Source organism: Melospiza melodia, unplaced genomic scaffold, assembly GCF_035770615.1.
Source record: "Melospiza melodia melodia isolate bMelMel2 unplaced genomic scaffold, bMelMel2.pri scaffold_18, whole genome shotgun sequence".
NCBI lineage: Eukaryota > Metazoa > Chordata > Aves > Passeriformes > Passerellidae > Melospiza > Melospiza melodia.
Genome location: NW_026948525.1, coordinates 5,794,895 through 5,808,305, shown reverse-complemented (window position 1 = coordinate 5,808,305; position 13,411 = coordinate 5,794,895). Strand labels below are relative to the sequence as shown.

The 13,411-nt window shown below is 53.5% G+C and overlaps 1 protein-coding gene across 1 annotated transcript in view; it reads left to right on the top strand.

Annotated features, from left to right (window-relative positions):
* The first annotated feature begins 1,436 nt into the window (after window positions 1–1,436).
* Window positions 1,437–13,411, top strand: part of LOC134433343 (olfactory receptor 14J1-like) — a 53,096-nt gene continuing 41,121 nt past the window's right edge. Inside the window, exon 1 of the mRNA XM_063182200.1 lies at window positions 1,437–1,493. Coding sequence (XP_063038270.1) covers window positions 1,437–1,493 — 57 coding nt within the window. The remainder of the gene's footprint in view (window positions 1,494–13,411) is intronic.

The following is a 13,411-nucleotide window of genomic DNA, read 5'->3' as shown; positions in this document are numbered from 1 at the left end:
GGAGATCCTGGGAATGTTGGGGGTCCCAAGGGGGTTTGGGGGTCCCGGGAGGGTTTGAGAGTCCCTGGGTGATGGCAATGGGGACTCAGTGCTGGGTATAAACTGTTGTGAGGGGTTCCTGGGGAGGTTTTGTGTATACCGGGGATTTTGGGGGGTCATGGTGGATTTTTGGGGGTTCCCAAGGAGGGGGTTTTGGGCATCCAAAGGGGGGATTAGGCGATGCCAGGGGGAACCCAAGGCTGTTTTGGGGTACCTGCCAGTGACAGAGATGGGGATCCCGTGCCAGGTATGAACCTTCTCAGGGGGATCTGGAGGGATGTTGGGGGACCTCCTGTGGGAATTTTGATGTCCTGGGAGGGTTTGGGGGGATCTGTATGGGGTTTTGTGGTGTTGGGGAGCTTTTGGAGAGCCCAGGGATGATTTTGGGGTGTTCCAGGGGGTTTGGGGGTCCCAGGAGGTTTTGGGGTACCTAGGCAATGCTGGTGACAGAGCTGGGACCCCGTGCTGGGAATGAACCCCCTCACTGAGCACAGGCAGCATCAGCGTGTTCAGGGGGATCCTGGGGGCCCGGGGGGTCACCCCAACCCCCAGGGGACCCCAAATGCAGAGGGACCCCCAAACTCCCCTCGGCGCTGGATCTGCTGCAGGCAATGGGCACCAGCACTCAGCCCCCAGCCCCACCATCACAGTGGGGCTGTGGAAGAAATCTGGGGGGCACGGACAGGTCGGGGGGGACCCCCCAAAATCCTGGGAATGGGGGACCACAGGGGAACTCCCAGGAATCCCCATGTGCGGCTTATGGGGGACCCAGGAGGAGTTTGGGGGGGGCTGGGTGGGACATGGGGGACCCCCAGAAGTCTTGGGAGGGTGAACCCCAGGAAGGGTTTGGGGGGAAGCGGATTGGAGCCTCCAGACGCCGAATCCGATGAGGAGAACAACGCCGATGGCAGCGCGGACAGACCCAGGGAGCACCAGGGTGAGATTCCCGCTGGATTCCGGCTCTGGGAAGCACGGCATGGTGAGGCGGGGAGGGGAACCCCCATCGCGCTGCTCCACATTCCCAAAGGGAGGAATAGGGGTCAGGGGGTCTCTGGGTGAAGGAAAATGGGGCTCCGGGGGCTGGGAGAGGGGGGATGGCCGGGAAGGGGGTGCGGGTTGTTGGTGCTGGATAAGGGGGCGCAGGGTGGAACCCATGCCCGGGAATGGGGGTGCGGGGGGATGGCGGCGCCAAGGACTGGGCGTTCAGGGGCCCCTTGGTGCTCCGGAACGGGCGATCACAGAGTCCCGGTGCCGGGGTCTCCCTCAGCTCTCGCCGCCCCCCGGGGCCCAGGAGCGCCCCCAGCCCCAGCGCTGGAGCCATCGCGCTGCTCTGCTGCGGCCCCGCCCCCTGAGCCGCCTCCGGCCCCGCCATTGGCGCCGCTCTTTGCTGCCCGCCAATGGCGGCCCGAGTCTTTGGTGGCGTCACCGGTCGCCGGGCAAAGGGAGGCCTGGGGGTGAGGGGTCCCCGGCTGGCCGGGAATGGGGTCCGGGGGTCCCCGGGCTCACGGAAACGGGGGATCCAGGGGCTGCCAGAGGAGGATACCCGGGAAAGCGGGTGCAGGGGGTGTGGGGGCAGGATAAGGGAGTGCAGGGGGTCCTGCAGCTGTGGAAGGAGATGCGGGGGGTCCCAGTGCCCAGGAATGGGCATTCAAGGGGGTCCCCGGGGGGCTCTCCAAAGCCCCTCCCGGGGGGCAGCAGGAGCTGGCTCAGGAGCTCTGGGTATAGAAAAGGGGGTGACCCCGGCTTGGGAGAACATTGGGGACTCACACACGCCCCCGGGGGTCGTGTCCCCCCCCCCCACCTTGTCCCGCAGGGGAGGCCCAGCCCCAGCCCGGGCAGACGAAGCCCCCGAGCCCCGGCAGCATCTTGGGGAGCGTCCGGGGCCGGGAGGGGCAGGATCCGGGAAACGGCGGCGGCTGCGGGGCCGCGGGTGCCTTGGAACCGCGAACGCGGCGGCGGCGTCTGCAACAGCGGCGCGGCCTCAGCTGCCCGAGAACGCGGCCCTGGCTGGGTGTGCGCAGCCTGGGCTCCTGCAGGCGGCTTCCCTGGGCGATTCGCCAAGGGAAGTGTTCGCGGAGCATTGGCTTGCGCAGAGAATTCCTAAAGGTGCAGAGCATTGGTCTCTGCAAAGTTCTTACACCTGCAGAGCATTGGCCTCTTTGAAGATTTCATCAACGTGCAGAGCATTGGCCTCTGCCAAAGGTTCCTGAATTTCCTTTGAAGGTAAAGATTGACTCAAGTTGAGCTTTTTGGTTTTGTGTCATCTGCACTCTGAGAGAGAATGGCAAAGGGAAATATAGGATGGGATAGGGCCCGTCTTCTGGTGCAGCAGTTCAGTGGTTTGCCCAGCTGAGTGGATGAACAATATATGCTCTACTGATTGTGCTTTTTTTTTGCAATGAAGAAATGCAACATTTTCTAAATGTACTGGTCTATACATTTTTTTTTTCCTATAGTGATTGCTTAACTGCTTAAATGTGAACGAGTTCTGTTCAAGTTTCAGTGGGTTGTTATCATCTGGTTATTAAAATTATTAGGGACACGCCTCTGAATTGCTGCAGCAGCCTGGCTGCCCTCAGCTGACATTCTGACCAGAAGCCTTGTGAGTTCACCCAGCACATCAGAGAACCCACACAACAGGAATTCCATCCTTGGGTAGGGGATGGGATTTCACTATGTCAGGTTGCACAAAGCTCCTGCTCCTGGACAATTCCTGGGATGGCACATCCACTTCTCTGGAGAAACAGTTTCAGTTTTGTTCCACTCTCATCATTGCAAATTATTTCCTCCTTCTAACAAATGTAAATCCCGCCTCATTCACATTAGAGATATTGACCGTGTTCTGCCACTGCAAGATTTGCCTGAAAATAGCTTTGACCTCTATTTTCCCATTTTCACAGACCTTGGAGGGGACCCAAAAACCTCCCAAGATGGGGTTTTGAGGCCTCATTAATAACCAGCAGGTGCAGGCTGCAGGCTCTGGGCTCAGAGGGGTGGAGACTGAGGACAGAACAGGAGCAGCCTGGCAGGGGCTGAAGGGTGGTTTCAGAGAGGCTGGAGCTTTTCTTCCTGGAGGATATAAGCATGAGAAGGAAATAATGGCAGCAAGGGCAGCTGGGGAGGTCCAGCCTGGGCAGCAGCAGAAAGGAATTTCCCTGCCAGAGCCTGGAGCAGCCCCAGGCTCTGTGTGGGCAGGCAGAGGCAGGCAGGAGGCAGAGCTGTCAGCAAAGGAAGGGCCCAGCCAGGTGGGGCAGCCGGGGGATGCCGACAGCCTGCAGGGACAGAGGCGCAGGGCAGGGACACCGTGGGACAGCCTGGGCTGCACAGGGCACAGGGATGGGCAGCAGCTGCAAGACAGCCCTGCCAGAGCCAACTTGGGCAGCACTTTGGCCATGGCTGCTGGGCCTGGGCCTGGGCCTGAGGCAGGAGCAGGAGACAAGTGACCCTTGCAGGGCTGGGGCCTCATTGCCTCCTTGTCCCTGCTCAGCAGTCTGGCAGGGGCCGCCCCATGCTCCTGCCCTTGGCACTGCACATCCCCACATGCCAGTGCCCATCCCGGGAAGAGCCCTGAGCCTTCCCAGAGGGAGGGAGGGACAGGATCTGCCTGGCCAGGGGCTGGGGCCCAGGCCTTGGCCCTTTGCATTCCTCAAACACATCAAGCTTTGCTTAGCACCAGAGACACCTTTGCCTTGCTTGTCCCCAGCTGTCATCACTGCCTCCAGTGTTCTGCTCTAGCTGGAACTTGGGGACACTTTCTCACTTGTGTCCCTGACAGGGATCTCTTCAAAGTCCAAGAGACTTCAGGGTTTCAATATAACTGAGTTCTTGAGTGTTCTATGAGATCACAGAGCTGCATGTGTCATCACATAGTAGGATGTGAGACCATAGAGCAGACTCTGCCATCATAGAGTGTGGCTCTGTGGCATCAGAGAGTGGGTTGTGACTTCACTGGGTGGCTGTGTAACATCATGGACCAGGCTGTGACATCACAGAACAGACTGTGACATCACAGTCTTTTATGACATCACAGCACTGCTGTATGACGTTACAGGGTAACTGAGTTAGCTGTGTGACATCACAGGAGCTGTGTGACATCACAGGTGATGTATGACATCACAGGAGCTGTGTGACATCACAAGGGGGCTATGTGACATTAAAGGAGCTGTGTGAAGTCACTGAGGACGTCAATCCTGCCCAGCCCCCCCTCACAGTTTACTCCAGAGAAATCCAACCCTGTTCATGCACAGTGGGGTCTCCTGTCCCCCCGGGTCCCCCTCCGCCAGTGTCACAATGATCCCTACATTCCATGGAGCCACACACCTCTATTCCATGTGTGCAATGCCAGCTCTGTGGCCCCATGGAATGGAGGGATCATTGTGACACTGAGAGGCCCCATGAAATCAAGGCTCCATTGTGACATTGCAGGGCCTCCTGTCATCAGTGGTCCATTGTGACGATTGGGAACCAAACAAGACCATTGTGACACTGCAAACCCCCTGTGCCCAAAGGTCCATTGTGACATTGCAGGGCTCATGGAATAGAAGAGTCACATGACACTGTGGGGCCTGGGGAACCACGGAGACCATTGTGATACTGCAAGGGCTGATGGAATCCTTGGCACCATTGTGACACTGCAAGGCCTCATGGAATCCTTGGCACCATTGTGACACTGCAAGGCCTCATGGAATCCTTGGCACCATTGTGACACTGCAAGGGCTGATGGAATCCTTGGCACCATTGTGACACTGCAAGGCCTCATGGAGTCCTTGGCACCATTGTGACTCTGCAAGGCCTCATGGAATCCTTGGCACCATTGTGACACTGCAAGGCCTAATGGAATCCTTGGCACCATTGTGACACTGCAAGGGCTCATGGAATGCAGTGCCCCTTGGTACCAAGATCATCAAGAATTCAGTTGTCTCTTCTGCTAATAAAACACTGGGGCTCCGTGCTTTCCTTCCTATAGAAAAAGAACTCTTCCTTCTTCTCCAAGCATCCATGGCCAAAACTGGGATTTTACCTCCAAATTTCCTTATGTCCAGGTATTGTTCCAATAGGAATGTTGCCAGGACAAGTCTGGCTGGCAGTGGTTTCACAAGGGTCAGCTCTCATCTGTCCCCAAAACAGTGGGGAAGGCTCCGTACTCTCTTTCCTATGGGAAAAAAATGTCCTGATTCTCCAGGTGCCCATGGCTGAGATCGAGCTTCCACCTCCAAAATTCCCTAAATCCAAAGACTGCTCCCAGACAAAATCTGCCATTCCAGTCTGATTGGCCTTGGCCTAGTGAGGCTCTCACCTGCCTTCTAAACACTGGGGCTCTGTGCTTTCCTTCCTATGGAAAAGAACTGTCCTTCTCCGCCAGGTGCCCATGGCTAGAATTGGGATTTCACTTCCAGCATTCCCTGTTGTGACAGACTGGAGGAGATTGTTGGCTGGAAACATTTTGTGTGTGGGGAGGAAGGGGCAGGTCCAGCCTTGTCCTGCCCTGGAACCCCAATCCCACCAGAGCCTCTACCCCAGCCCAGCAATGGCTGCCAGTCCCTGGCACAGCACAGGCAATGCTCCACAGCCACCTCTGGAGCCCCCAGCCCAGCTCCTGAGGGACCAAATGAGCCCAAGGCCCACCTGGGGGAAGGGCCAGGAAGACCAAGGGTATTGAAGGCTGACCACAAGGCAGGCACACATCTTGACTCTACCTCTTCTTGGAATTTCCATCTGAACATAGCTGGACTCCAGGGACTGGCAGCTGTGTGTGTGCTTCTCTAATATTTTTTTGTTTCTTTCTCTCTTTCTGTGTCTTCTTCTAATTTCCTCTTCTTGCAAATTTTGATTAACTTAAAATTGAATAGGCTTAGAGTTCATGAAGTTGAATGGGCCAAGTCAATGTAATGAGAAGTGTTTCTTTTTCATTGAATGTCATATTAAAGATTTTGCCAAAGTTTCTGTGATTTTCTAAAGTTCCCAGTAAAGACTGTTTTGTTGTTTTGAGCTCCTGAGTATCTCTTGTTGGGATTTCTCCAGGAAGTCCAATTCAGAATACAGAAACAATTGTAATTCCTTTTAAATATCTCCTTGACAGAGTTTTCTACTGGATGGAAGTCAGGGCTTGTGTGTCCTGCTTGGCATAGCCCAGGCAGGGCTTTCCCAGCCACATTCCACACTCCATTTCCCAGCTGGAGCCGCTGGTGCCTCTGAGTTGTGCTGCCCCAGCCCCAGGGACGCTCTCCTTGTCTGCCCATTCCCCCACGGTCTCTGGGCAGGGATGGCCTCAGTGGGGGCTGCTGACATCCTCAGCACCTTGGAGTCTGCTGCTGAATTTTCCTGCTCCAGAGGCTTGTTCAGCCTTCAGCTCTTCAGTGCAGGAATCCAGTGTCCCAGGGCTCATTGACATTCAGAACAGCTAAACAAGCCAAGCCTCTGGGAATAATTTGATTTAATTAATAATTTGTTCAAATCAAACGAGTGGTTAATTAGTCAGATTTCAGAAGCCAATTCAATGTGAATACCCTGAATTTAAAAAAACAGCAAGAAAATATATTTTTAGGTCCTGTAATTTTTTTTTACTAGTAATTCATTGAAATGTGCAATCTCCAATTGATATTGAATCCAAGTACCTCCTCGTGCAGTTTGAATGGATATGAAAATCAAAACCTTTCATGGCTGACAATGAATCAGACTCTGTCCCTACCCCCACCCCACCATTTTCCCCATCCAAGGCTGGCACTCAGAGCAGCCTTGTGCAAATCTGAGCTCCCTCCAACCCACACGTGACCTAGCCAACAGACCACAGTTGAACAGGATATAACTCAGTAAAAATTACACCATTAAAATAACAATTACACAATTACAAACTCTTCTCTGAGCTATGTGCAATGTCCCAGCATGTCTGATGAGTCCACTGTTCACAACTGATTGGCATACTAAAATTAATTTTTGACTAATGTGGTTCTGTGATAGATATAAACACAATTGAGTTCTTTTATCAGGATTCTTGTCCTGGACTGAGGACAGAACAGCTCAAACAATTCCTGATTTGCAAATCTATCAGTGGTGGATGGAGAAGCGGGTCAGGCTGCTCTTGGTGTTGAGGAAATGCTGAAAGCAGCCTGACTCATTTCATCTGCTCATGCCCTGGCTGATCTCCCCTCTTTCCCCTTCCACCCATTGGCTTTTGTCTCCCCCCAGCCCCCTGTGAAGAGCCTGGCTCTGTGTTCTCCATCCCCTCCTTGCTGGCACTGCCAGGCTGGCATGAGGAGCCCCTCAGCCTTCCCTGCTATGGGCTGGACCAGCCCAGCTCCCTCAGCCTCTGCTCACAGCCCAGGGGCTCCAGCCCCATCTTGGAGGCCCTTCCCAGACCCTGCTCCAGCTTCCAGACATCTTTCCTGCCCTGGGCAACCCAAACCAGGCCACAGTGACCTGGATAATCCCAGTCCTTGCTGTCCTGGTCACACAGCCCTGGCCCCTTGTCCCCATGTCAGGCTCTGGGGTGGATCCTGTGGAACATCCTTTGGTGGAGGCTGTGGCTCCAGGTGGGCCGGGGGGATCCCGGGGGACAGGGACCCTGCTGGGCATGGACAGCGTTGGAGTTGTTGGGAAAAACTGTGAGGGGGAGCTGGGGCAGAATGACCAACCCAGTGACCTGACACAGTCCTGCTGGGATGTCACACAGCCCCTCTGTGATGTCACAGCCTGCTCTGGGATGTCACAGCCCATTCTCCAATGTCACACAGCTGGTCTCTGTTGTCACAAAGGCAGACTATGATGCCATGGCTGTTCGATGACCTCACCTAACCCACTCTGTGATGTCATAGCCCACTCTGTGACCACACGGTACCAGATGATAAATTGTCTTCACCAGGTGAGCTCACACCTGGAGCTTGTTCTCCACAACCCCAGGCCTGTGGAAGCCACACAATGCCCATTGTGTGAGAAGGGGAACTGGAAGTTCAGCAGCCTCAGTGTCCTGCCAGCTCAGCCAGGCCCACGGGAACATTGGGGTCCACGACCACCAGGGACCACCAGGGAGACCCCCAGGACAGGAGAATGCATGGGTAAAGGGGAGGGGAAATATATTAATGATTTTGGGGAAATGATTATCATATGTATTTTTAGTCCAGGACAATCAATGAATATGTATGCAAAATACAGAATATAAACAGAAACTTTCCTGTACTCAGCATGCACAGCGTTGGGAGGAGCTCTCCCCCATGCATCCAGCTGAATAAAGAATGCTGCTTCTTAATGCTACATTGGGGTTAAGGAATTTTCTGTTTTACTAAATTTTTCGTAGCACTCCCACTGCCAAGGAAAGCTCTGTCTGCTGCTGTTCACAAACAGAGAAGGGCTGGTGGCAGATGTGGGGCTCGGAGGCTGCCTGGGGCAAAGTGACCATGAAATAATGAAGTGTTCAATGTTCTGTGAAAGAGGGAGGGGCAGTAACAAAACTTCTGCACTGGAAATAGGAAGGGCAGACTTTGGCCTGTTTAGGCTGCAGATTTGGGGAATACCTAATCAGGTACTGATTGCTTTAAGGGAAACAGCCCTTAACAACAAAGGGATCCAGGAAGGATGGACACATTTTAAGAAAGTAATCATAAGGGGGAAGAAGCAGCCTGTCCCAGTGCGGCAGAAGATGAGCTAGTGAGGAAAATGACTGGCCTGGCTGCCCATGGAGCTTTTCTGGAGACTCAGGGTTGGAAAAAGGACCAGCAACTCAGGAAGTCTTTCAGGATGTTGCTGGGTCATACAGAAAGAAAAGCTGAGAGTTGAAAACTCTATTAAAACTTGACCTGGAGGGTTCTGCAAAAAGAATAAAAATGTTTTTATAAAAAAGTAATAGCAAAAAGGAGGAGTAGGAGAACCTCTACTCTTTATTGGTTGCAGAGGAGAATATAGTAACACAAGATAAGGAAAAGGCTGAGCTACTTTACCCCTAGTTTGTTTCAATTTTCAGTATTAGGGGAGGATATCCTCAGGAAAAGTGTTCTCCTGAGCTGGTAGATGGGCACTGGGAGCAGAACAGCCCCTGGAATCCAGGAGGAAGCAGTGGGTGACCTGCTGAGCCACTCAGATGCTCACAGGTGAATGGGATCAGACAGGATCCATCCAAGGGCAATGTGGGAGCTGTGGATGATCTCCCCAAGCTGCTCTCCATCATTTACCATCAGTGCTGGCTCAGCAGGGAGCTCCCAGAGGACTGGAGGTGCCAGTGTGAGCCCATCCCCAAGAAGGGCTGGAAGGAGGATCTGGGGACCTCCAGGCCTGTCAGCCTGAGCTGGGTGCCCAGCAAGGTTATGGAACAGATCACCCTGAGTGCCATCACAGGGCACCCACAGGATGGCACTCGCAGGGCACTCCCAGCTGATGGGAACAAACTTTCAGGCTGCCTGCAGAGGCCAGGACAAACCTGGGTGGTTTCCCTGCCATCCCCCAGCCCTTGCTGGCCCCAGGGGCTGATGGCATTTGTGCTCCCTCAGGTTCATGTCCCCACACCAACAGCATGGAGGTGCTCCCCCTGCTGTGTGCAATGCAAACAGGGGCTGCTGAGCCAGTGCTGCCACGTCTGTGCCTGCAAGGATGGGGCACCTGTGTGAGCTGGGGGAGAGGCCAGGGCTGCAGAGGGGGGATGTTGTTGGCAGCTCCATGAGGACGCTCTGGGACGCTGCCCTGGGCTGTGCAGCATACTGGGGATGGATCAGCCCCTGCTCTGCTGTTCCTTCCCATCTGCCCCAGGGCCCTTGCAGAGCACCAGCCATGCTGCCCTCAGCTGCCATGGCAACCCTGGGACACAGCGCTTCCAGGGCTGTTCCAGGTACAATGGCAGTGACACTCGTTGGTGCCACCAGGTGCCATGGCAATGGCCACAGGGACCCGTTCCTTGGTTTGGTGCCATGGCAACCAGTGCCCGGCCTCGTTGTGATGGTTGGTGGCCATGGAAAGCTGCCCTGGGCCCTTGCTCAGGGCTGGTGTCAGTGCCCAGAGCCAGAGGGGATCCCTTGCTGGGGACTGTGCCATGGCCACCTGCCCTGTGCCGCGCTGGCCGCTCAGGCACCAGGAACCAGCAGCCACCGGCACTGCCAGGGCCAAAGGCCAGGTCAGCCAGACAGAAAGGGGCAGGGCTGGGCACTGTTTCCATGGCAACCGGCACTGGGGGGACACCTGGGTCACCTGGCCTGGCAGTTGCCATGGAAACCCCTGTCAGGGACTGAGGGCACAGCCCCTGGCACTGAGACACTGCTGGGCCGGGTGCTGAGCACAGGGCTGAGCACGCAGAGATGGTTTTGTTCTTGCTGAGCTGCAGCACAGCCAAGGCCTGTCCTGCCCCTCATCCAGCCACGCTGGGGAGGGGCTGGGGCGGCGGGGGAGCTGGGCAGGGGACACAGCCAGGACAGGGGACCCCAACTGAGCCCGGGCATACCCCAGACCAGAGCACATCATGCTCAGGGTGTGAAGGGGGGAACAGGGAGGAAGGGGGGAATTTTGGAGGGAGGGTTTTTTCCTTTCCGGGTAACACTTAGGCAAGAGGGGGCCCTGTTTCACCAGTGAGCAGGGTCACTACCAAAGACACAGACACCAGCTGAAGGAATTGTGTCATTTATATCATGCACAGCTGCAAAGAATTACAAAAGGATAAGCTCAGCAAAACACATCAACATTAACAAAGAATTACAAAAGAAACTCAGCAATCCATCATAACCCATCATTACATTTTGATGACCAATCCCTTGGTGAAACACTGGAGGTGTTTGTGGCAGACAAAGATTCTGGCTGACTATCAAGGTACACCTTACAAACATCAGGAGTACTTTAGTGACACCGTTCTTCATTCTTTTTTCTCAATCTCATTCCAATTAGGAACAAGAATTCTGTTGTCCACGGAGCCTGCACCTTTTTAATTCCAGAATAATGCCCCCAGGCCCTTTGCTGTTCAGCTTTCCCATGCTGTCTGTGGCTAACAAGGCTTGGGGGGCCCTTTCCCCTCTGGCTGGAAGGGGCCGGGTCCCAGGCCCTGAGGGGCACCCAGGCTCCTGGATGGAATTCCTGTGCAAGTCCCTCAGTGTCACAGCAGCCTTTCCATGGAGCCCCGTGGATCAGAGCATTTTCCAAAGGGGCCCTTGGGGCAAACAGGGAGATCTTGTCTGGCAGGATGTGTAAAACCATATCCTGTCAGATCTACTTGTTCTCACACAGAATCCTTGGCTGCAGGGACACATTCCCATTGTTCCTGCCCAGGGTTCAGGACTCAGAGTTGTCTTTCCTAGGAGCTGCTCCTTCAGCTGCCTTGGGAGGGCCTTTTGGCCTCTGGACCCACACTCCGGCTCCATTATTAGGGCTGCTGCATCCAAACCCTTTATCTCCACAAACGGTGGTGACTGGAGCTGGATCTCCTGTTTTCACAATCGTTCTTAATATTGCAAGATCAATAATTGTGCTACTCTGTCACGGAGTTGAATAATCCAATCCTGGTCACTATTCTTTAACAGAATTATTGTAATTTCTCCTGGATATTCTGCATCACTTCCTCCTGCCATGACAGGAACACTTTGCAAGGCCAAGCTCCAAGGGAGCAGTTACCAAAGCAAAGTGTCCTGGAGGAATCTGAATTCCTGTTTCAGTATTGATAGCTCTCATTTGCTTTGAATTTCTCCTCATTAATTCCAATGCATGAAGGCCCAGCCCTGCAGCCTCTGGGCTGGCCCTGCCAGGGGCCATCACAGCCAGAACAATTTCCCAGGCAGCCCAAGTCTCACTGCCCATGGCTGGATTTGCAAATTGGGGGCAGCCCTGCACAGCCAGGGGGTTTCATTTCCCCAGTGGGCCATTGTGAAGGGCATGGAGCACATCTGGGAGATGGGTTCTCCATGGGCAAAGATTCCATCTCCTCATTTTTTACACTGCTCTTTTAACAACCCGTTCAACCAGTCCTGCAGCTTGTGCATAATCTGGTACCTGAAAAACCCTGCAGGCTTAATCACTGTATTTTTCACAGGAACAGACAAAGCACTCTGCATCACAGACTCAGCATACCCTGTAAAAATAGCCAATTTCCTCCCTTCCTCCTTTTTCCATTGTACACAATCTCACAAAGTTGGCCACTAACATTAAGGTCCTGGCCAATCCTGTTCTGTAGGGTATTTAGTGTTACATCCTTGAGCAGCCAAAGATACCAAATTAGTATTGTCAGCACTATTTCACATTATTCTTATTTTATATGTACATATTGCTATAGAAATATAGATATAGATATGTAGATATAGACACATATATATATAAATCTATAAATATTAACATGAAGGTCTTATTATCCTATAAATATGTATATACTTATTTATTATATTATTATTTCACTTGCACATGTGCATATGAGCTCAAGATTAAAACCTTCTTCTGTTGCTCCATGTGGGAGCATTCCAACAATAATTGTTCCTTCTGAAGGTGCTGTTTCCTATGTACTCTTAACAAATTCATCTTTGTCTGCCTAAACCCACAAGGTCTTTTCCTTTTCCATTTGCAATTTTTGAATGCATTTGAAGCCATCCAGGGGTTCAGCCTCTTTTACTCAACTGCCCCACTGCTCCCACGGGACTCCGACCTCAGCCCACTCCAGAGCCAGGGAACTCCAGGGAAGGGCTTCCCAGCTGGGAATTTCTGATGGCACTGATTCCTCACATTTACATTGAACAAGTGACATTTTGTTGGCATCTGGCCAGACTGTGCCAGTTTAGTTTTACCAGTGGGCAGGGTCAGCACCAAAGACACAGACACCAGCTGAAGGAATCAGTGTCATTTCCTGCAGTTCAGGGAAGCAAAGAATCACAAAAGGAGCAGCTCAGCAATGCACCCAACCATCCCCACCACAGATTGCCTGCAGTGATTAAGAAAGATCCAGCAGCATTTACCCTCAGCCTTTACCATCCCCCAGACCCACACAGCAGCTGGGGGAAGCTGTCACAGCCAAGGGCTGCAGAGCCACTCCTGGGCACTGGGAATTCCTGCAGGCGCCTCCAGCCCCAGGTGAGGCTCCAACCCCGCTGGGAGAGGGCCCAGCTCTGACAGTGCTGAATGAACAAACTGACAGCACTGCTAGTGTGGCAACATCTGCTTTCATCCTCCTCTTGGGTCCCTCCCAAAGCCTGGCCAGGGCTCAAGGGGGAACCAAGGGAGCTGACTTTGACCATTCAGCCCCAAACAAGGCCAGATGTCAGATTTCATGGCCTTGTCTGGCTTCTAAATACACAAAGGTCAATACATGTCTCACTAATGAGTGGCTACATCTATCACAGTGCTAATAACCATGCATATTTCATTAGGGAGCAGATACAAAGACAACCTTTGGTTGGAAGGTTCATCCAGAGGCCACCTTTGGCTCAGG